Raw genomic sequence first — 20,838 nt, 5'->3', positions numbered from 1 at the left:
TGACGTCGAGACAAGTATGAATTGAAACCCTCTTTCCTCTCCAGCCTCTGCTTTTTCAGAGAGATATCTCGGACTTCCCAAACCTGATCCAAGGGCATACACAGTAAGATTTGATTGCATTTGTTACGTTTCAAATTCCAGCTGTGATAGTTATTGCAGTATCCACTTGATTTATTGTAATTGAATTTCTCCTCAGATGGCAAATTTAGCACACAGAGCGTCTCAGTTCATGGACAAGAAATTTCTTATTATCCATCCAACAGCTGATGGTAGGAAAATCATTTTTGATGCATTACAAAAAAAAAAAAAAAAGTTCTGTTTTTTAAATCTTACATGAAGATAACAGACATCCAATAGCTGATATTTTGGCATCTGTTTCATTCTCTTTTCCCAGAAAAAGTCCATTTCCAACATACAGCGAAATTCATCGCCCAGCTTATCAATGAAAGGGCCAACTACACCTTACAGGTACGTGGTTTTACATTCACTCCTATTTACAACCTGCTGCTGCTGATCCATTTTCACTGCTCGTCTTTCTCTTCCTGGTTCAGTTATTCTCCAACCTTTGGGAGCTCTGTGATCTCAGTGGGATACCACAGCAGGCAGAGGATTAGCCCACACAATGCCTTTATTTCCCATAATGAGATTATCAGACCTTCTTGGGCATCCTGTATTAACACTAGGACTAATCCAATTAACATACAATACGCTGCAGCTGAATATTCATTGTAGTTTATTACTGACCGATAGACAGGTTACTGTGCACACATGCCTTAACCTGGTTTCTCAAGTAGCCTCTAATACGTTTTAGGTCAACACATTTGAACATGACACAGTTAAAATATCCTCATTAAGCTTAAATGCCAAAAGTTCACTTACTGCTTAGTTGATCAACAGAAGAAGGAAAAAAATGCATTTCCTGTTTTTCAGCACTGAAAATGTAATCTATTTGGTTTTGGACTGTTGGTCAGACAAAACAAGACTTCACCTTGGGCACCTCTGGTGACTTGCAACTCTTTTCTGGAGCAAACAACATATTTTGCATGCATCTTCTTTATGCTATGACACTGAGAAAACATCTAGAGATCTTGTGTGGAGTGAGACCTCAACAGTGATTTTTCTCACTTGTTGACAGCCTCCTATTAATGAATTCTAACCATTTGTGCAAGAAATGAACCTGTATCCCCTTCGATTGTGGCTAAAGCTGCATCTCACTAATGTTCACACCTTATTTTTTGTGTCTTAGATCTACCCAGATGAAGGCCACTTCATTCACAGTGAAGCAACAAGGCAGCACCTCAGCCAGTCCCTGGTGAACTTCTTCGAAGAATGCTTCAGGCTACCTGAAAGAGTGTTTGAGGAGACACTGGAAGAAGAGAGTGAAGACGAGGGTTAGCTTGGCCTCGTTGGGCCCCCCCCAAGTCCTTCCTGCCCATCCATCCGACCAACCGCCACTCCGTCCACATGCCCCAAGCACAACACTGGTGTCCAGTCGTCCACGATATGCAACTGTCATTTGTTCTTGCTCCATTTGTTTTGGTTCGACTCACTGCATTTGGACTCCCCGTGTCCGCATGCTGAACCCTGAGACTGCCTTTCCAGCAGACGACAGATCGACTCCTTTGCCCATCCTCATTCCTCATCTTCTGCTCCGAGTTCCGATCCAAAAGGCCCTCTAGAGAGCCAACAAAGACTGATGACCTGACATGATGTTTTGGAATATACTGATTGATTTAACAGGAAGCTGTCTCCCGTACAGCAGGATGGACCAGCTCCTCAACAGCAGTGGAGAGAAAGCATCAGCTCTCACACAGACTATCAAGCTGTAAGGAGAAGGAACACCTTATAGCACATAACTCGTGGGCTTGTATATTAATGAAAATCAGACGCCTGATGAAAAACACTGGTCGGCAGTGTTCATAAGGGGTGTCTGGAATTGTGTGGATACAGGAAATGTTACTATTTTTAAAGTTGTGAAGAACTTTTCATGTTGGACTGTGGTTGTGTCGATTGTTCTTACAGTATGTAAAATAGCACACAAACATTCACTCGGCTATTACGTATACATTTCTCCTTTGGTACATATGTTCGCCCTGATGTTGGTTTCATCTCGTTGCCTCGTTTTATGTATTTCAGTGATGCTGACAGAATTCTCCAACTGGCAAAATGTTTGGAAGACATAAGAAAAATTGCCATGGGTTTGTTATTGTCCTTTTGAGACAGTTTTATCGTGACGCTTCAGTTTTATCACGTCCTTCAAGAAAAAACAAAACAAAAGCATTAACTTGTTTTAGTCACCTTACTGCCTTACTTTGTCAGAAAAAACATCCTGCTGCGGGACTGCATTTATACACTTCAACAAGGCTATCCAACTCTATAAATATCAAGCTGCAGCTAGAAGCTGATTAGTTTAACTTAGCATAAAATCTGTCCAAATTTAAGAAAATCTGCCTTCCAGCACCTCTAAAATTATCACATTATATGTCGTTTGTTTAATACTTTCAAAAAAAAAGTGGAGAAAAAAAAAGACAAGTGGTGCTTTCACAGAGGGATATGTGCTGGAATTTCCTGGACGTCAGATTTTCTTGCCTTTGAACAGAGCCAGGGTAGCTGCCCCCCCCCCCTCCGCTTCTAGTCTGCACACTAAGCTAAGCTAATGGCCAACTCCCAGCAACAAAGCATATAGGCATACTTCCTGAATCTCAAACTATTCCTTAAAATCTATAGCTTGAAACATCTTATACATCTTTCTAGCACAAGTCAAAAAAAAGAAAAAAAAAGATATTTTCAAAAGTTAACACTTGATTTGGAAACTGTGAATGGTTTTTAAAAAATTCACTGAAAAAAACTACTTTGGACCTTCAAGCCCCTGCCCCCTTGTATAACCAATGACATCATTACACCAAGCTAAAATGTACAGAATCTGCATGCATAATTGTTTAAAAGACATTATTGAATGGTAAGTAAAGAAAATTTATACCCAGAGTCAAGACAGGAGTGTTCGTTGTCAGTGCTGTGTCACTTACTCTCGGCATAAATCAGTAAATATATTGTACAAGGGTGAAGGCAAGAGGCCATTGGGATTAGAGTTGTACCCCGAGAAATTATACGATCGTATATAAAGGGGGGAAAATGATGTTAAGAGTCATATCATACGAAACGAAGAATTCTCGAGGCACAAGTGTAATTTTCCATTTAATTTATTTTTTTTCTTTTTAATTTGAATGACCATTTGTGTTACGTTTCAGTGCATGTTAAGAGGTTATTTGCAGCACTATCCCTGATAGCTCAGTTCCACATGGTAATTTTGACATCTTGAATGTTTCCTTACTGGATTGCATAAATTACATTTCCAGTAGTATTGTGATTGAGATCCCAGTCTCGTCAGCTTGATGTGTAAATGTTATTCAAATATCATTTTATTCTAAAGAAAAAAAAAAAAAATAACAAAACAATATTACCTGAGTGTTATTTGTGCATAAAGCATTTTGGAAGTTACATTTGACTACTCATTTCTGTTCTCCTGTTGCTGTCCTTGAATTGAAAGTGGACTTTATAAATGCCAATGGCAACATCAAACTTTCTTGCCGGCGGTTGAGGACTTTTTCCAAGATGCTCAACTTTGTTATCCAAAGCATAGAAAGAGACTGATGGCAGATTGTGGCATGAAGGTAAATGTTAGAATAAAAAAAATAGATATTTTATCAGCCTTCAATGTTTTTGGTCATTTGTTTTATTGCTCTCATACATTTTAAAGCTGTATTGATGGGATTTTTTTTTTTGGCAAGCATACAGACTTACAGTATTATCACAGTAGAAACATATTAAACACTAGCAAACCATTCCCTATAGCACATACAGATAAACATCAGTGTTCGTTAGGAGTCTTTGGAACGTTTCTAGTGAAGTCCAACTCTCTTTTTTTTTTTTGGATGTTCTGGCTCTAGTCTGAGCTGCTAAATGCTCCTCGATGTTCACAAGCTAGGTGCCAACTGTTTGAGGTTCGGTGCTGAGCGGGTAGTTGGATTATCAGAGCTTTTTCACTGAAATACAGTCACATAAAACCAAACAATGAGCTGAAAAATTATAAAATGCTCCATGCAACTGAGGGGAACTTCTTCTCTGTGGGTTCATCACAACGAGCAACCCTTTACATTACACACAGTAATTTGATCCATTGTTGATAAAAAAAATATTGATTTGCATAGATTTAAGAAATTCTGCAAATTAATGTTGATTATTGTACATTTAATCAAAATGCAGACAATAAATATTCATATAAAACCAGGCAAAATGCCATAAAATATCACTATCTGCAGTGTCTGCAATGGCATTAAATGTATCATCTAAACTCAGCTACAGCATCCATAAAGCATGATCTTTTTTTTTTTTTTTAAATCCTGCACTGCATTAAAATGTGTGCTGAATGTTACAATCTATTCTATTTCCAGTTTACTTCTTGTCCGAATGCATTTTCAACAGATGGAGAGAGCAGCAAAATGCAAAATCAAACGAGTCAAATGATCATTCGTAAACATTCGTAAGTCACGTGACCGAAACAGCCAATCAGCAGTTGAAAAGGGAAAAGCACTGTACAAACAGGCATCAGAAAAAATACATTTGCTCAAAGGCACTCTTGATCCCGGTGTAAACAGGACTGTAGTTGTATATCAGCGCTTTGCCCTCTCCCTCCTCTGTTTCAAATCTGTGAAAGTTCTTTCTGGCTGTAGGGAGAGAAAACAATGGCAGATTTACAGGTCACAAAGATCTGGACCATGTAGCTACTGACTAGAAGTAGAGTTTGCTGTGTTTCTTACCTTCACTGACAAAGAATTCAGCCATATAGAAAGTGGTTTTGATTGCTGATGGGGAGTGTGGAATATAAGGCCTTGTCCATTCAAATGCATTTTTCTCTGGATGCCACTGTGTCCCGTAAATCGGATAATCATACGCTGCCAAGAGATAAGAGAAGAGAGAGTACTCATTAAAACAGATCCCTACAGTATTATTTTGCTGTAAACTTTTACCAATAAAGTGAAGATGATTTATAGCTACCTTCCACTGTTGACACAAACTCTATTTTTCCATCTGTATTTGTGGAGAGAACTTTGTAAAACATCTTCAGTTCCTCATTTGTGTTAAAAGTCTGAAAGAAATAAAAAAAAATAGTTTCAGTGCACCTTTGCTGTCTATGTTTACATAAACTTATTTTCATTTCTTAATGTATCTTTGCACTTTAGACTCTGCACCCTTTGCTACATGATAATAGTTATGTTGATGAGTGAAACCTACAGTATTCTCATTATAATTTTGGTGGATGACGTACCTCCACTGCCATACTCCACTTATGAGAGTTTTCTGTCAGCGGCTCAGAAGCCAGAGCTTCCATAAGTTCAGCTGGGAAGCCTTTAAACAACCTGCTTTCTTTGGTTTCTGGAAATGAGTCAAAGCATTATGGTCATTAATAAAAACAAATTAGTTGAGTGGCAATAAGATCTGTAAATCTGTTGTAGATATATTCAGTTTAAATGCATCTGGATATTCTTGCTTGATATTACAAGATATTTAAAGCAGCTAATGAAAAGGAGGTCCACTGTTGTCTGTGCCGCTACAACCTTGACATGAAAACAGATTTTAGGAGACTTGTTATTTTTAAGATGCAAAAATGTGTCTTTTTTACTATGGCATTTCCACATCTTCACTACAGTTGCCAGTGTATTTGTTATGTTTAGATAACTCTCTAAGATCATGGATACTGACTGAAAGACTGAAAGAAATTAGGTGTAGCTTATGGTTACTTTTAGGTGTCTTAAACAAAAGATTATAAAACTTTTCCTCAACAATGAACACTCCACTCATTGTAGACAGTTCTTCAAAAGTTGTGACTTGAACCTGAATGGTCAGAGCTCATCCATACATTGCTGTTTAAATGTGATGATTTCCATCAAGATAAGAAAACATGAGTATATTCATTAAGAGGAATGCATACCATTAGTGAAGTTCAGAGGCAATGCAACACTGGTGGTATTGGTACGTGTGAGTAGCGTCTTTCCACTCGTCAAATAGGTCAGCTGTTCAAATCCAAGACAGGTGCCCCACACAGGAAAATAGTCACCTTTCTGGTTTGCCTGAAACACGATAAACAGCATGCTGCGTAATCTGTAATCAGCACAGAAAAGCTTGTTTGTGTGGTTTACACTTTTACCTCAATAGCAAGATCATAAAAGATCTTTGCAGCCCTTGCATAACCAGATGAGATAATACTGACACCTCCGCCAGGGTAAAGGATTCTGTTAACAAAACACAAGAATGAAGTCTCCATTAGCAAAGAAACAAAGAGGTCACGACCAAAACACATACAGATTGGACAAAATAACAGGAAACCCTACAACATACTATCAATTTAGGTAGTTAGGTAGAGTCTTGTCCATCATTAAATAGCCTAATGTTGCCTTAAAAATAGCAGGATAAAAAATATGATTGTCATACCACTATTATTGGTGGTGCACATCACAAATTGCAGATTATTACATAATTTATGTTTCACTTGAGATTCACTGGTGATTTACTGTAGTTGCAGCCGGTGCATTAGTCATAAATCACGCCATATTATGTAAGATTGCAATGGTGAAATACATGTCCACTGAGTTGACCTCATGCTCATGCATGAGAATGAACATTGTGGACTTCTTCAAACAACTGCAGTGCTATGACGGCATCTTAAAGTTTCTGTTACTTTGTCCACACCTGTACATGAAACTCGTCATCCACATAATCAATATCATCAGCATACAGAGGCTTACTGCTTAACTGGTTACTTCAGCAGACTATATTGTATCACATTTACCCATTAATGGAGTTGAAGAGTGTCTTATATTCCTCCAGTGTCTGGTTAATCCTGCAGAAACGAGAAAGGGGAGGTTTTAGGTTTCAGTTAAACTGTTTTTAAACGGTGTGGGTGTTGTAAAAAGTTCTTATCACCTGAAGGAATGACAGTTATGAAGTTGGTTAGACAATAACAACTCACAGAACAGGGACAACCCTCGCTCCTGCTGACTCCAGGTACTTGACATATGAGGCAGCTATATAAGATGTTTGATGCGGTTTAGGTGAATAGACTTCTTGAGTCAGTACGCCTTTTTGGAGAAAAACACAACCAGTTTAAAATGTCTACCGTGATTTTATTGGCTTGACAGTTATGTTCGACTGTCAAGAAAGAACTTTAACATAAAAAAACTAAAACACCTCTGAAATCCTTGAATATAAAGCTAATAAAGACTTCAGGTAAGTTAGCTTAACTTCATTTTGCAGTACACACCATGTCAATAATAAACTTACCAATAATAGGTCTGTCGTTTTTCTTGGCTGAAGAATAAAACGGTAGACACGAAAGGGAAACGCAAAACAATAAGAAGAGGATTTTTCTAAAGGCAAAACATACTGTTGTACGGCTGAGTATCGCCATTCTGCCGCCGGCTGTGTTTTTGTGTTGTTGTTCACAACACTTCCGGTCCAACGTCTTCAGAACAACGACGTGTGGCTGGTGTTGTTCGGCTGCTGCCTGTAGACCAGGGGGCGTGGCGCGAGCCTCCTGTTAAACCATCGGATGTAATTCCCCCTCTGACCACAGCGTGGGTTACAATGGCAGAGTGGCGCTGTTCGCATTTCTGCTCGTTGACTCCGCGGGAAGTGAAGACTGCAGAAGCAGTGATTTAAAGTTTCGCTGAAAACTTTAGCCGAATTATGAGATATTCGTGACTTTTTTATGTTTGTAGTGAATGAGACTCACAAGACCTCTCTTTGTTCGAGCCGTTATTCATTCGCTCGCCTTCAGTAAGCGATGAACGGTGAGAGACAGTGTTATTTCCTGTTGTTCTGATTTTTTTTTCATAGTCATCTGTGGTCGTAATATAACGTATAACGTTACGTAACGTGTAAAACGTAACGTCAAACAATAACAAATGATGGTGCTGTTCTATCTTCCGTATTTGTGACTGACAGTAAACCACTGTAGCATTATTGTCTCTGCTGTAGTCAGGCAGATAAGCTGACTCAGATAAACACAGCGACGCCAGGCTTTGTCAGATAAACAGACACGCGTGTGCACGATGTAGGCCTAACTCAGTAACTAAATGATAATGATAACTTAGTAATATTTAACGTGTGAGTTATATAAATGGCTTGTGTGGGAATTCTGCACCTTGTTATCTGAGCTGTCAGAAATTGATATAGAAACTTTCCAGACTGATATTAACACAAAACAGTGTTAGTTTGTTTTTCCTTTTTTTTGGAATAACGTTAGATGTGCACATAGGGCTGGGCAATATATTATATCATATTAGATTTCTCTGCAGGTTCAGTAAATCCAGATTTCTTTAGTTTTGCCTTTCTCTGTCTGAAATCAGTGCAGTTCAGGTCCATTCTATGAGGCAGCATGTGGAGCAGCAGGACTGATAGATGTGTCTGTGAATGTATTAATGTATTGTATATCTGTGATTATATGTTGTCTCGGTAAGGGCAGAGTCACAGACAGCAGGATGAAGTAGCTGCAACTGGAGCTACAGAAACAGACAGCTTGGTCACCTCTGACCCTCAGCAGTGGCCTTCACTCAGGCCTTTAATCCTCCAGGTCTGATGGCTCCGGGATGAGAATGGCACACTGGGTGAGGACATAGTTTCAGTTCAGCATCATGCTTTATTCACAGCCGATCTGTGCTGATGAGTGCCAGTAATCTCACTGGGTTCTGCATATTTTCTTTACAGTCACTAGACACCCAGCCTGATCTGAATTGAAAGGTTCTGTGATCACAGCAAATGGATACGCCTATAACCCAGTGACATCATCAGGAGATCTGGATCAATGGATTCTGCTGCTTGTTAAGTAAATATGTGCTTGTGTTTATTTCATAGTGCAATGTTTGTTTGTTTGTTTTTTTTAGCTTGGTAAAAGCTCCTGTGTCCCCATGAACTGGTCTCATTTTCAGGTATATATATACAAATAATTTAAAACATAATTAAAACATCAATTACTTTATTGTTTTGTGAGATAATGCAAATTGTCAACTTATATTCAGGGCTAAAATTTTTCTATGAAAAACATGATCTCACTTGTACATCCCTGTGTATGTTTTTAATACTGTATTAAAATCTGCCAAACACCACTTTATCTTACATGTGCATTAAAACAAACACTAATGAGACCATGAGAAGCCACAAAAATATTAATTATGAGCAGTAAACAGAATGTCCTTAATGATTTTATAATGTTTAACATCAAAACAATAAATGATGACACATGTTGATCCAGTGAATCATTGATTTTGTTGAACTCCATATCCAACAATAAACAAACAGTATTATGCCATCTCAAAGCATATTGGTGTTTACGCCACAGTTCAAAACAGATAATCAGCATTTTGTTGCCCTTTTCACTTTGCTGACCTTATCTCAGGTCATGATGTCACAGCCGCTCTGGTTGGTGACTGTAAGGCGGTTAATGTTTACACCAGCAGCAGCCAGCTTATCATGTAACTGGATAATTATGGCATCAGTCAGCACGCGAGTGCGAGCCAGGATCCACGCAAAGTCAACGTGAAGAAGGCCAAAATAGTCAGAACAAGAGTAGACCAGAGCGTATGACTGGTAGTCTGTGGAGAGTACCCAGTAGGGAGCATCTGGAACACCTGGATACAGATACATAAAAAAATATAAAAACATATGCTATATTATATTGTGATAGTAAAGTGTACTAGCTTGATTTTCACACTTTATACTGCTATGCACTTCTTATTAACTCCAGAATATAAGCGATTTAAATAGTCACTACACCTTTCTAAAGGATGTGTCCAGATTATAATATTACCTTTAAAGAAGCTGACACTCAGAATTGCAGGTTGAGATGGGTCTTTCACTTTGGCAGTTCCCTCAATGGAACTTATCTTCCCATTAGACCTGTATAGAGAAAAGGAGAAAAGGACAACTAATGTAAAAATGGGATTTCACTTGAATAGTAAGAGAAATGCAAATCCATCCATATATTCCTGTGTTTCTGAGTGGCATTCATTGGGGCAGTTAAATCCTTACAGCAGCTCTGCGTTGCGAACATTGACCGTCCCATCAGTGAGAAGACTGTATGTAGCTTGGTTACATTTTCCTTTTTCAAACGCAGCTGGCAGCCTCTCTATTTCATACCATGTACCCATATACTAGAGGAAAAGGAGAACAAAGGTTGTTAATGAACCTGTTGGTGCGGCAGCATCTCCTTCAGTAAGAGATTAAACATCTACCTGTCTACCTTGGTAACAGTGCACACATGACCAGTGTAAACAAAATACATACCACATGCCAAAAAAATCATCAGAATGGACATTCCCTCAATATTTTACCTTTGTGACATTAAAGTCCTCTTGAACAGATGGCCTGGGGCAAACACCAAGATGGAAAGACTGACCGTCAGCTGCCGCAGCAGCCAGATACAGCACAAACAACACCTTAACACCAAAGTTAGAACAGTTAATGTGGTTAAACTGGGTCCAGTCTTGGGGTTAAAAACAAAATAAGAGCCCAATGCCAGTGGATTTATACATATTATGACTAAGATGATTTTGCGTATTACAAATGTCATTAAATGAAAAATCCTCACAGTACCTGGAATGCCTTCATGTCTCAGTGACCTTATGATTGTGTTCACTCTCACTCTTCACAACTCTGTCATGTACTCTTATCTATTCAGTGCAAACTGAGCACTGATTGGTTTGTTGGATGTTTTTTTTCTTTCAATGCCAGACCTTTGGAAGTAAAATGTGTTTGAAGAGTTATAGTTGGATCCTGTTTACAAAACCTTTAACCTTCAGTACAAGACCAAGTTAAGAATACAGTAGAATACATATAATACAATGACTCACAAAAGGTGTAGTACAGTACAATTCTACTAGTACCGCTGCTGGCTACAGTACTAGTAGAGGTGCAACTATGATTTCTGACAAAGAAGAAGAGTGCATTGTATAAAAGTGATTCTGTGGCTCTGCTGGATGATTTTCTTACTTTTTTTTAACACTCCATCATGACTCCAACAATGTTACAGAAGTTCAATGCTTAATCGGTGCAGTATTTTTTCAGGTGAGAGGTATTTCTGTTGTACTGCGCTGAAAATGAAACAAACACAGGTTATGAAAAGAGAAAACTTTATTCAACAAAGCACCAATATTTATACAAAACATGTGCTCTCACTTTTGCCCTTGGAATTTTTTTTTTCTACATTTTTTCAACACAAAAATGTATTTCTTGTTTGAATGGCATTTCTCTACTAGATGGAATTTAATTCAGACTGTTGTCAACATTCTCCAGAAATCTCTGAATTTAATAAAAAAAAAAAAACTGTACAAAAAAAGATAGAAAAAGAGGCAAAAAGTGAAAAGAAACAGTCATTTGACAAACAACAAACGATAAATTACATTCTTAAATTTATTCATCTGATTTCATGTTATGTGCTGTGACGGTATAAATAAATCAATGAATTTAAATTAAATAGCCTATTGAGACAAAGAGCTGCTAAGAAGTGAGTTCACCGTCGGAAAAAAAAAATACAACACAAACACCGCGTTCAAGGATGAAAATGTTGAACTAGAAAATATTTTTTTAAAAAATGAAGTACAGTGCATCAAAAATTACTTTGGTGGCAACACTGGTTGTCTGGTGGAGGGAAAATTGTGGAAACAATGTTCTGGCCCTTAAAAGTTTGAGTAAACTTCTGAAATTTTCAAAACTCTTAAAAATAAATCTCCATGACAACCTGTAAACAAAACAGTGAAAGTAGCCCTTTATGCATCACAAATGTCTTTGGAAATTTGTAAAAACTGCCACATTTCCTGTGGCCATTGTGTCCTCGGTCTCTACTTTCAGTCTAATAAACAACAAAGACACATTTAACACATCTGGGTGACAATTTGGGGACGCCGCCATAAATACAACACACGTTATTATGCTTGTTTCTTGTAAAGTGGCACACGTGTGTCACTGCAGTTGCAGTTTAGCCCACTTCTCTCAAATAAAGGTTAAAGGTGCTGCGTATACGTATTTTAACATTGATAAATCATTACCACATTTACTTTGAGACATTAGCATTATTGCCACAAATAAATATGACTATTGCTAAGAACACTGGCAGCCTCCATCAGCCTCCATGCTGCATTTTATATTATGTGCCACCAAGTTGGAATCAATGGGAAACCTTCTTTATTGCTTTACATTGCAAAGGGAAATTCAAAGGGTTGTGAATCTGCTTTGCAAGCAACCCACAACATTATCCCAGTTCCACAGTGTAGCATCGACTTCATGTTAGCTGACCTTAGATATTGGCTGTTGTCAAGAGTTTGTTACTGCCTCTTTACCATCTTCTCACTCTTCAGAAAGAACACAGATCAGAAGAGCGAGGAGGGAGACAAGTAGTAACATCCTCTTTGCGAAAGAAAGCAACAGGGTGTCAAAATGTGGTCTTGTGTTTTTAAAACCACAAAATGCTACACGTAGCACCAATGGAGACGTCCTTTTCTAAAAGCGTGGAATTTCCATATCAAAAGACACTCAATTTTTCATCCCCGAGTGTTTAATATTTAAGGTGGCTGGGAGGGGCTCCATGGTAGAGTGGTATTGGGAGGGGGGGGGGGATTTAAAGGGTTTTGTGGGTCTCGATGCAAAGGACAATGTACTGGCTGGAACAACTCCTCGTCTGCTGGCCCAGAAGCAGACCTGAGGTCAGGCTCGATGACTGGCCCATGACAGACATGTGGTTCGCCCGCCACGTCTCGCAATGTTTGTCCACCACTCTAAGACCCCTGCTGCTGGAGCCGTGCCAGATGCTCTTCTGAGGCCTGTCAGATGGAGGATAAAAAAATGTCAACATGGCTAACAGACACAAAGAAACAAACAAGTAGGGAGCCAATCAAGTTTACTGACCAGAAGGGATCAGCTAAAACATCCCGGCCGTCAAAGGAGTATATGGGTATCCTGGCACCAATTGGCCCCCCGTCGCCGCTGAAAATTGAACGCCAATTCCTAAACATCACGTCTCCCTGAAAGGAGATATCAAGGGTTAGGCACAGTAAGAAATCCTCTGTCTGTGGAGGATTCATGCATGATAAAATAACGTGATTATTTCACAGTAAAAAAAAAAAAGTAGACTCACCCTAAGGTTTGTAATTGGCAAAGTATCCCTGAAACCAGGAGAGACCACATGGACCAGGTCTTGCCTGTGGGAAGAAACGAAGGCTCGGTAGTTTGGAGCCAAGCCCATCGCCTTGGCCTGCTCATAACACATCCGGTCAGCGGTGTCGAGCCCCATCATGTCCCCTGAGTGGGGCTGGTTCAAGGCCACCAGGTTGAGCTGGAGGTAGAGGAGGCAAAAGATCAGTTAGTGGTATCGTCTACTTTGAACATTAAATTTGTCAGAAAGCAATTTATAGACATGACATCGAAATGCATCATTTAGAGATAAGAAATAAACTTATTTATTTAGTAAATAAACATAAAGTACATGAAAAATGTACAGAAACACTCCAAACTAAACTGAATTTGTTTATTATGGAGTCAAATCATGTACGTCATCTAAAATAATATAATGAATACTGCTTAGAGTCTGATTATCACTCACCCTTTCTTTAACTGATTGTACTCGTTCCATTGTGTTTCCTCTTGTCTGATATGCAACTCGAGGCTAAAAGAATAGTTGAACAGAGGTGTGAATATAATATTCCATAACATTTACACATTTAATTACATTAAATAGTTGGTAGTAGTAATAATGGTCATTAAATAAGTCATTAAGTTGTAGTCTTAAAGTAATAAAAATAAGAATTACGTACCTCATCTTGTGGTATAATGTTATTGGAGAGGTAAATCAGACTGCCAAGCTGTGGGGACAAACAGAAAAATCAAGACTGTAGATTCCACATGTGTTATTTGTGCTCATGTCGTCGTCAATCTATAAAAAACCTGATTTTTATCAGTCAAAATCATTTCATGAAAACTCTTGAAACACTGTTGTACATTGATTGAACAGTCATTATCTTCAGGAACAGAGAGACCGTTTGGCTGTTCGCTAAAATGATTTCAGTGACTGATATTGGAGTGCTGATGCAACGCCAGCGAATAAATCACAAACGTCACACTACAAGAACCAGCAGCACTTGTTCCTCAGTGCTTGCTGTTGAAGTACATATTTTTAATGCCAATGTAATTTTTAATTAGAATTGGATTTTGGCAAGATTAAAAATCAAATCATGAAACTATCTCAATGCTTCGCTGACCATGAAAACTTCCAAGTAACAAACAAAAGCAATTAAACTGCTGTTACACCATTTTATTTGCCACATCTGTTAAGCTTTGACCTACATGTATGAGAGTCCTTTAATGTGGGATTTACCAACCTAAAGATACAACACCAGTGTACCTGTATACAGTCTGTACCTGTATCTCTTTCCATCCCTGGGAAACCTTAAGGAAGAGACTTCCTGTCGCTGTGACGTACGTCAGAGTTCCCTCTGCATCCCTGGCGGTCTGCTGCATCATACTCTCACGGGTAGAAAATGTTTTCAGCTGAAAAACAATTACAAGATAATCAAGAAAACTTTTGACATTTCTACAGTTTTGTTTTTACAGAAATGGTGTCTGTTGAAGAACGATTCCCCAAATGCAGTTTGTGTTCTAAAGCTAAATATAATCCTCACCAGTTTATGGCATACTGTTGTAATATGTTCGTGTATAAATCCTATATGGCCTGCAGAATTCAGTGAACTTACAGATGCTGAGCTACCCGAAGTTCCAGGAGGTCCAGGAGGTCCAGGTGGTCCAGGGGGGCCAGCGATGGTCACAGCTGCCATAACAAAATCATCATCATTCACATCTGTTCATTAAAAGCTGTTGTTTCTGCCTTAATATATTAATATATTTTGAGTCCCTATTATATGAAATTTAGCTGTAAGGATATGACAGAAATACAACTGACGAGTTGTACCTGAGCCATATCTTGGGAATGACCCTGGGAGTCCTGGAGGCCCTGGTGGCCCAGGAGGGCCAACAGGACCTGGTCTGCCATAACCTGGGATTCCTGGTGAGCCTGGCACTCCAGGGTGGCCTTGAGGGCCGACTACCGACTCTCCTTTGGGTCCCTGAAACATGTCAGAAAGAAGTTGCTGAATCAAGTTTTTGTCACAAAGATGACATGTCCGTGTATCCATGGAACGTTGACTCACCACAGGTCCTGGTCTCCCAGGGATACCTGGTCGCCCGGGTAACCCAGCCTCCCCCTTGTCTCCCTTCTCTCCTTTGATGCCTTGTTCACCTCTCTCCCCCTGAGATTACAATGCACAGGCAAGTCAAACACACAACACACACATAAAACTTGAGTGTCATGGCACATAAAGTCAGCATGTCTCAGAACAAAAGAGAATAAAACAAACAAGAAAAAGCTTTAATTTGAAACTTACCCAGCCTCCTCTGGGCTGAAATGGGTCTAAAATAAAGAAAATAAAGACAATAAGTGCTAAAAAAATACTGAACAAAAAGACTAAAATGAAAAAACATGACCAAAAAAAAAACACAAAGTCCTAAGATATTCAAAAAACATGTTTAATATTAGAAGTGAGACCACATCTTTATTATTTATTTATTTATTTATTTATTTATTACAGGGAAATGCTAAGATATTAAATGAGTATGTAAGCGTGTTCATTTTTCCTCATTATTTTTGCATTAATTTTTCATGTTTTTTGTATTATGTTTCATTGTTTTTATTCTCATTGTTTATACACTGGGAGCACTGTTATGCTCTTCAATCGGATTTGAATGAATTTGAGTCAAAAATTCTGAAGCGTTGACTCACTTGATTGTGCCGGCACCCCAGGAAGTCCTCTCTCTCCCTTTTCTCCCTTTAGTCCCATCTGACAGTTGCCTTGAAGACCAAAAAAAACACTTGAGTTGATTGCTTTTACTTATATTTGACTTGAAGATACTACCCTGAAAATTCTGTAATGTTTTATATGTTGAAACATTTTGATAAACATGGTTAAAACAGACTTCAAGATTTATAATGCATATCAAACAAAAGAGATAACCAAACCTACCAATTGCAATAGTTCCATTGGGATTAAGCTGAAATAACAGAGCACAAACACGTTAACAGCAGTCAGTGATGACTGGGAATTATCCAAGAACAGAAAAAATGCCAGCTTATATCCCATTATGAAATATTAAATGATCCAATCTGCAATGTTAATATTGTAACATGCAGATATCACGTGCAGATATGTGATTATAGTAATACCTCATATCGGTTTTGGCAATATGCCTTCACCTTTCCAGACTGGACATGCAGCATGCAGGAATATTTTAGAGCCATCCTCGAAAAATTCTGAGTGATGAAAGGTTTGGTGGTAACAACATGCACTTTGTACAAAGATGGAAAAGAGGGTGAGAAGTGTGAAAGTGTGTTTGTGAGTAGGAGAGGGGTCTGAATGTGATCTACACAAAAACAGCCAGTGAATTAACTTTACTGTAGCTACATAAATTAAGTTTATGTAGGCAACTAAGGTTTAATTAGAACAGACAGGTAACTGGGAGCTGCACTCTAAAGACCTGCAGATAATACATCTGAACCTTTATAGAGCCTGCGCCAAAGGAAATGAAACATCCATCATAGCCAATCTGCCAGACTCCTATGTGTCTTTTTTGACCTTTAGGCCATCATGTGTAAACTGAATATATGATTTGGAATATAGACAAAACAGGAGGATGACAGATTGTATGAGATTTCATTTGCCAATAGAAAAAAATGGCAGTTAATAAAAAAACAAAAGAATGCGCACTTATACAGGCTGTAATAAAATATTTTTTTAAGACATTGTTTTATCAGCAATATGGTCATAAACTTACAGCCATTTTGCAGTGGGGTCTGGGAGGGATGGGGAACACTGTCTTCAGGAATCAGAGGAGGGGAGAGGATACAGTTAGTACAAAAGACATTAAACTCAGGTGATGACTGAGAAAAGTTGAGTTAGAACTGCGCGTTTGTGAGCGTGTGCTTACTCCTTTGGGACAGTTGAATATTCCTGGGCGGCCCGGTGGCCCAGGAGGGCCAGGAAGTCCCTAAAAAGAGTAGAAAGAAGAAAACATGAATATAAACCCGTAAGAAACAAAGAGAAAAAGATGAGCTATTTAGTCTAAAGAAGGTATACAGTAATTAAAGAAGCAGGTAAACAACTAAAAGCCCAGAGTTTAGATTTGATTTATATAAAGTATGAATTCCTTACATTTAAACGCACTTCCATGTTCCACTTTCATGTTAATGTGTTTAGATGTATGACTCACCGGCATGCCAAAAGAGTCCCCTCTCTCTCCTTTAGGTCCCATCAGGCCTGGACGACCCTACAAAGATATATACTTGTAAAAAATGTCACTATTAAGTTACAACAACAACAAAAGTATGGGAAGTTAGATTGGATTAAACCTTAATGATTCCTCCTGGGAAATTTGGGAAATTGGGTAGTTTGGCGTAAATGTGTGATTCAGTTTATCGTAAAACTAATCAAACAGCAGTTATATTGCACTTAAAAAATGGGTTAAATGCTGCGTTTTTCATGGCAGAAGACAAAAGAATTCTTTCTCCTGATTAAGGAACTAACAGTCAACACAAGGAATTGTTGAGTTTTTCTATGTCCTTTAATCAATTTGGCGATGTTTGGTGAGTTAATGGTACTTACAGGTCTTCCAGGAAAGCCATATTCTCCCTTGGGTCCTTGTGGTCCCATAGGCCCCTGTTGGGAACAAAACAGTTTCTTAAACATGCATCTACTGCATTCTTCATCCATAAAACTGGAAACAACTGAAGTTAACAGTGTTAAAAAAAACATCTTAAAATTACATTTTTGTGGTATTTGCATTTGTTGCTTGCTTTCAATACTTACTGGAATTCCAGGGGGTCCAGTTATACCGATATCTCCCTGAAAACAAATATATATTTACATTTATTTGTACAGTTCTATTGAAAATGTTTTCGGATCATGGTTAAGCTGTCTTACTGATACTCTAATATCCTGAGTAATTTCATGCAAACAAAACTTCCTAAGAAGAGGAATATGAGGAAAATTTATTTGGATCTAGAAAACAAAAACTGTGATGGGAAATATCACCTTCGCTCCTGTGGGTCCCATTGGACCAGGCAGGCCTGACATCGTGGATCCATCTGCTGCGACGACAAATCCTGGCTCACCCTTTTCACCCTGCACATACACACAAGTAAATAAACAGAGGTAGAATACATGAACGTGGGAAACATTATACCTGCTAAGCATCAGCATGTTAGTATTGTCATTTTAAGCACGTTAGCACGCTGACGTTATATGAGTAGGAGATTGGATTGCTAGCCTTCTGTTAGCAAGGCTGTAGATTCTTTGTCTTATTGCTAATATTTCCTATAGTTTGTTTGTGCATGAGAATGGAGACAAGTCACTTACCTTCAGCCCTGGTGGCCCTTGAACACCTGGCAACCCAATGTCACCCTTTGGACCCTGTGGTCCCTGCAAGCATTAAAGGAAGTAAAACATAAGGACAAGCAGGACATCACTTAACACACTAACTGGAATAGCAAATCTGACAGCTGAAACACAGGACTGTTTCTCTGATCCAAGTTTTCTGTCTGATACTCACAGCGAGTCCCTGAGCCTCAAAAATCCCTGAGAAGTTGAAGGTACCATCTGTGTCATTAAGAAGAAGCTGAGGAAGAGGCAGAAGGAGAATATTGTCATAATATAATCAAACTGAACAGATCAATCAAAATCACAAGGAATCAAATCTACAAGGGATGTACAGATGGTTTGTGTGTCCATGTTCTCATCATTCAACAGGTTGGCAGAAAGTGGCTCACTCCCCTTTAGTCTAAACAAGCCTTGCATTAGGTATAGCTATGGTCAGATGCTACTTACATCCTGGATGTTGACAATGGGTCCTGGGGGTCCAGGTGGCCCTGGAGGACCAGGTAGACTGAACCCATCCTGTCCAGCCTCCCCCTGAAAAACAAGTTTGATATTTTAGCATTTCATTCGGTAAATACCATCACAGAATGCTCTAAAAGGTCAGATATGTACAGATGTGCATGTGTGAGTGTGGTCACATCATACAACATATCCACTCTCTGCTGGTTTTACCTTTTGTCCTGGGTCACCTGTGTCCCCCTTTGGTCCCTGTAGATCACACAAGGTAAAACGCAGATAATCAAAGTTAAACATCCAGTTATTGTTGTGTGTTTCATGGCTGTATACTTTAATCTTGTCCTTTTGTTTTGTCTTCATATGGCTGACAATGTTAAAATAAGCCATGTGTTAAAATGTGTGTTCGTGTGTGTGTGTGTGCTGTTATTCAAACTCTAGTTTTTAAAACAGGCTTGCCTGTTACTTATTTCACAGAAAGACACTATAGGAGCCAGTTGCAATTGGTGTGAAGCATATGGAGAAGTTAACATTTTAATGAAATCTTTACTTTGTTCATGTATCCACCGAGTCCATCAATTTACTGACCTCTTCCCCTTTTACTCCCTGCAGCCCTGGAAGCCCTGGTGGTCCTGTAACACCTGCTTCCCCCTGCAGAAACCATGAAGGTTAATAATCATGCTTCACACATCGCTTCACACATATTTTCTGTACTTTTCTAGTGCTAAAATGTGAGGGAGTAAAAACTGAAACAAATTGTCTTGGTTTCTGCCTTCTGCTTGCATAAAGACATTTCTATAAATGAGTTTTAGTGATGTAAAGTCAAATTAGAGATAACATTGGGTGGTCAGGTCAGATTCAGTAAGAGCTACAACCTCCAGATCCTGAACCTGCTGAGTAGACAATGTCTCTGCTCTCTAGAATACCTTGCTGCCAAAAGCTTTCATGCCTTGTGGCCATGTGGCCTTTCACTTTACAGCTGTTCACTTTGACCTCAAGGGTCCAGACTTTTAAGAAGTGTGTCTGATTCATGCTAATATAACACCAGCATCTGAAAAAAGCAATCAGAAGGAGCTAAACATGATAGCAGACTCACCTTTTGCCCTGGCACTCCCGCAGAGCCCTTCAAACCATCTTCGCCCTATGAGAGGACCAAAAAAATCATGTTCAACATCAAATCAAAACTATCACTTACCTGAATCGTATAATTGCATATAAAAAATATATAATATACTCAATTTTGAGAGAAATTGTTAAAGTTAATTCCCTGTAAGCTTACCCAAATCTCAACCATAACATTGCCCCTAGCTCCAAACCAAATCTTAACCCTGATTTAAAGCATTAACGTTGTGGGCACCAGCCTTAAGTACCGAACACAAACACACACACACACAAATGTCATACCTTGGATCCTGGAAGTCCAGGTATTCCTGGAGGACCCTGTTGAAAACAGAGAAATTGAATATCTGAGATGACACAATGAGCTGTTGATAATGTGATGAAATGATAACGTGACTGATATGATAAAAAATAAAAGAAAACAAAAAAATGTTGTTGTGCAGAACACTCCTCATGTTAACACACTGTGTACCTGTGGGCCTCTGGACAGCACAGGTCCAAATCCACTCTGAATACCAGATCCTTCCAGGTCCTAAGAAAAAAGGACATGTAATGATCAAATTGTGAATATCTAACATATAATTGTCTCCACACACTATTCCATAAAATCCAAAAGATCTACAGTCCTCGCGCATATTTACACTGAAAAAGCAGACAACTTCAGATTTGTCCAACGATTACTTAAGACACAGGTTCCATGCTGATACCAAGCAGATATGGAGTGGGATATTGTGTGGATATC

The 20,838-nt window shown here is 38.8% G+C and overlaps 4 protein-coding genes and 1 long non-coding RNA gene across 10 annotated transcripts in view; 2 read left to right on the top strand and 3 right to left on the bottom strand.

Annotated features, from left to right (window-relative positions):
• dpp6a (dipeptidyl-peptidase 6a) overlaps window positions 1–2,979 on the top strand; it is a 198,087-nt gene extending 195,108 nt beyond the window's left edge. For all 4 annotated transcript variants that reach the window (XM_067578403.1, XM_067578404.1, XM_067578406.1 and 1 more), the window contains 4 exons: window positions 45–103; window positions 197–269; window positions 395–468; window positions 1,247–2,979. In XM_067578403.1, coding sequence (XP_067434504.1) covers window positions 45–103; window positions 197–269; window positions 395–468; window positions 1,247–1,396 — 356 coding nt within the window. In that variant the 3' untranslated portion in view covers window positions 1,397–2,979. The remainder of the gene's footprint in view (window positions 1–44; window positions 104–196; window positions 270–394; window positions 469–1,246) is intronic.
• Window positions 2,980–3,715: 736 nt separating this feature from the next.
• Window positions 3,716–7,570, bottom strand: ggh (gamma-glutamyl hydrolase (conjugase, folylpolygammaglutamyl hydrolase)). The gene is made up of 9 exons (XM_067578407.1): window positions 7,339–7,570; window positions 7,028–7,136; window positions 6,848–6,898; window positions 6,206–6,290; window positions 5,990–6,128; window positions 5,327–5,433; window positions 5,056–5,146; window positions 4,818–4,952; window positions 3,716–4,724 (listed from the first exon to the last, which is right to left on the bottom strand). Exons 1-9 carry the CDS (start codon window positions 7,463–7,465, stop codon window positions 4,606–4,608), a joined length of 963 nt encoding a protein of 320 aa, XP_067434508.1. The 5' UTR covers window positions 7,466–7,570; the 3' UTR covers window positions 3,716–4,605.
• Window positions 7,571–7,680: 110 nt separating this feature from the next.
• Window positions 7,681–9,244, top strand: LOC137173529 (uncharacterized). Its single transcript, XR_010925196.1, has 3 exons — window positions 7,681–7,847; window positions 8,517–8,663; window positions 8,764–9,244. It is a non-coding gene; the product is annotated as an uncharacterized lncRNA (long non-coding RNA).
• LOC137173528 (apolipoprotein D-like) lies at window positions 9,015–11,132 on the bottom strand. The gene is made up of 6 exons (XM_067578410.1): window positions 11,044–11,132; window positions 10,648–10,787; window positions 10,386–10,490; window positions 10,084–10,205; window positions 9,863–9,951; window positions 9,015–9,683 (listed from the first exon to the last, which is right to left on the bottom strand). Exons 2-6 carry the CDS (start codon window positions 10,660–10,662, stop codon window positions 9,448–9,450), a joined length of 567 nt encoding a protein of 188 aa, XP_067434511.1. The 5' UTR covers window positions 10,663–10,787; window positions 11,044–11,132; the 3' UTR covers window positions 9,015–9,447.
• A 34-nt stretch (window positions 11,133–11,166) lies between these two features.
• The window catches only part of LOC137173525 (collagen alpha-1(XVIII) chain-like), a 60,655-nt gene continuing 50,983 nt past the window's right edge, over window positions 11,167–20,838 (bottom strand). Inside the window, exons 19-45 of one of the 3 annotated variants that reach the window (XM_067578400.1) lie at window positions 20,569–20,628; window positions 20,382–20,417; window positions 20,074–20,118; window positions 19,566–19,628; window positions 19,197–19,232; window positions 18,975–19,058; window positions 18,700–18,765; window positions 18,507–18,569; window positions 18,183–18,272; window positions 17,958–17,993; window positions 17,754–17,807; window positions 17,362–17,418; window positions 17,080–17,139; window positions 16,927–16,968; window positions 16,319–16,405; window positions 16,119–16,146; window positions 15,878–15,946; window positions 15,483–15,508; window positions 15,249–15,347; window positions 15,011–15,164; window positions 14,796–14,869; window positions 14,464–14,592; window positions 13,860–13,907; window positions 13,649–13,711; window positions 13,184–13,381; window positions 12,955–13,070; window positions 11,167–12,869 (exon numbers count right to left, since the gene is read on the bottom strand). In XM_067578400.1, coding sequence (XP_067434501.1) covers window positions 12,668–12,869; window positions 12,955–13,070; window positions 13,184–13,381; window positions 13,649–13,711; window positions 13,860–13,907; window positions 14,464–14,592; window positions 14,796–14,869; window positions 15,011–15,164; window positions 15,249–15,347; window positions 15,483–15,508; window positions 15,878–15,946; window positions 16,119–16,146; window positions 16,319–16,405; window positions 16,927–16,968; window positions 17,080–17,139; window positions 17,362–17,418; window positions 17,754–17,807; window positions 17,958–17,993; window positions 18,183–18,272; window positions 18,507–18,569; window positions 18,700–18,765; window positions 18,975–19,058; window positions 19,197–19,232; window positions 19,566–19,628; window positions 20,074–20,118; window positions 20,382–20,417; window positions 20,569–20,628 — 2,085 coding nt within the window. In that variant the 3' untranslated portion in view covers window positions 11,167–12,667. The remainder of the gene's footprint in view (window positions 12,870–12,954; window positions 13,071–13,183; window positions 13,382–13,648; window positions 13,712–13,859; window positions 13,908–14,463; window positions 14,593–14,795; window positions 14,870–15,010; window positions 15,165–15,248; window positions 15,348–15,482; window positions 15,509–15,877; window positions 15,947–16,118; window positions 16,147–16,318; window positions 16,406–16,926; window positions 16,969–17,079; window positions 17,140–17,361; window positions 17,419–17,753; window positions 17,808–17,957; window positions 17,994–18,182; window positions 18,273–18,506; window positions 18,570–18,699; window positions 18,766–18,974; window positions 19,059–19,196; window positions 19,233–19,565; window positions 19,629–20,073; window positions 20,119–20,381; window positions 20,418–20,568; window positions 20,629–20,838) is intronic. The other 2 variants (XM_067578401.1, XM_067578402.1) reach the window with 2 other exon arrangements.

This window comes from Thunnus thynnus, chromosome 21 (genome assembly GCF_963924715.1).
Source record: "Thunnus thynnus chromosome 21, fThuThy2.1, whole genome shotgun sequence".
Lineage (NCBI taxonomy): Eukaryota > Metazoa > Chordata > Actinopteri > Scombriformes > Scombridae > Thunnus > Thunnus thynnus.
Note: the sequence above shows the minus strand (reverse complement) of the source record. Positions and strands in the feature narration are given on the sequence as shown.

Coding starts and splice junctions, on each gene's coding strand:
- ggh (XM_067578407.1), bottom strand. CDS start 7,465: ATGGCGATACTCAGCCGTACAACAGTATGTTTTGCCTTTAGAAAAATC. Junction 5,434..5,989: donor GCCTCTGAACTTCACTAATG/GTATGCATTCCT, acceptor ACTCATTTCCAG/AAACCAAAGAAAGCAGGTTG. Junction 4,725..4,817: donor TGAATTCTTTGTCAGTGAAG/GTAAGAAACACA, acceptor CTCTCCCTACAG/CCAGAAAGAACTTTCACAGA.
- LOC137173528 (XM_067578410.1), bottom strand. Junction 10,206..10,385: donor AGGACTTTAATGTCACAAAG/GTAAAATATTGA, acceptor CTTTTCCTCTAG/TATATGGGTACATGGTATGA. Junction 9,952..10,083: donor GTTCGCAACGCAGAGCTGCT/GTAAGGATTTAA, acceptor TTCTCTATACAG/GTCTAATGGGAAGATAAGTT.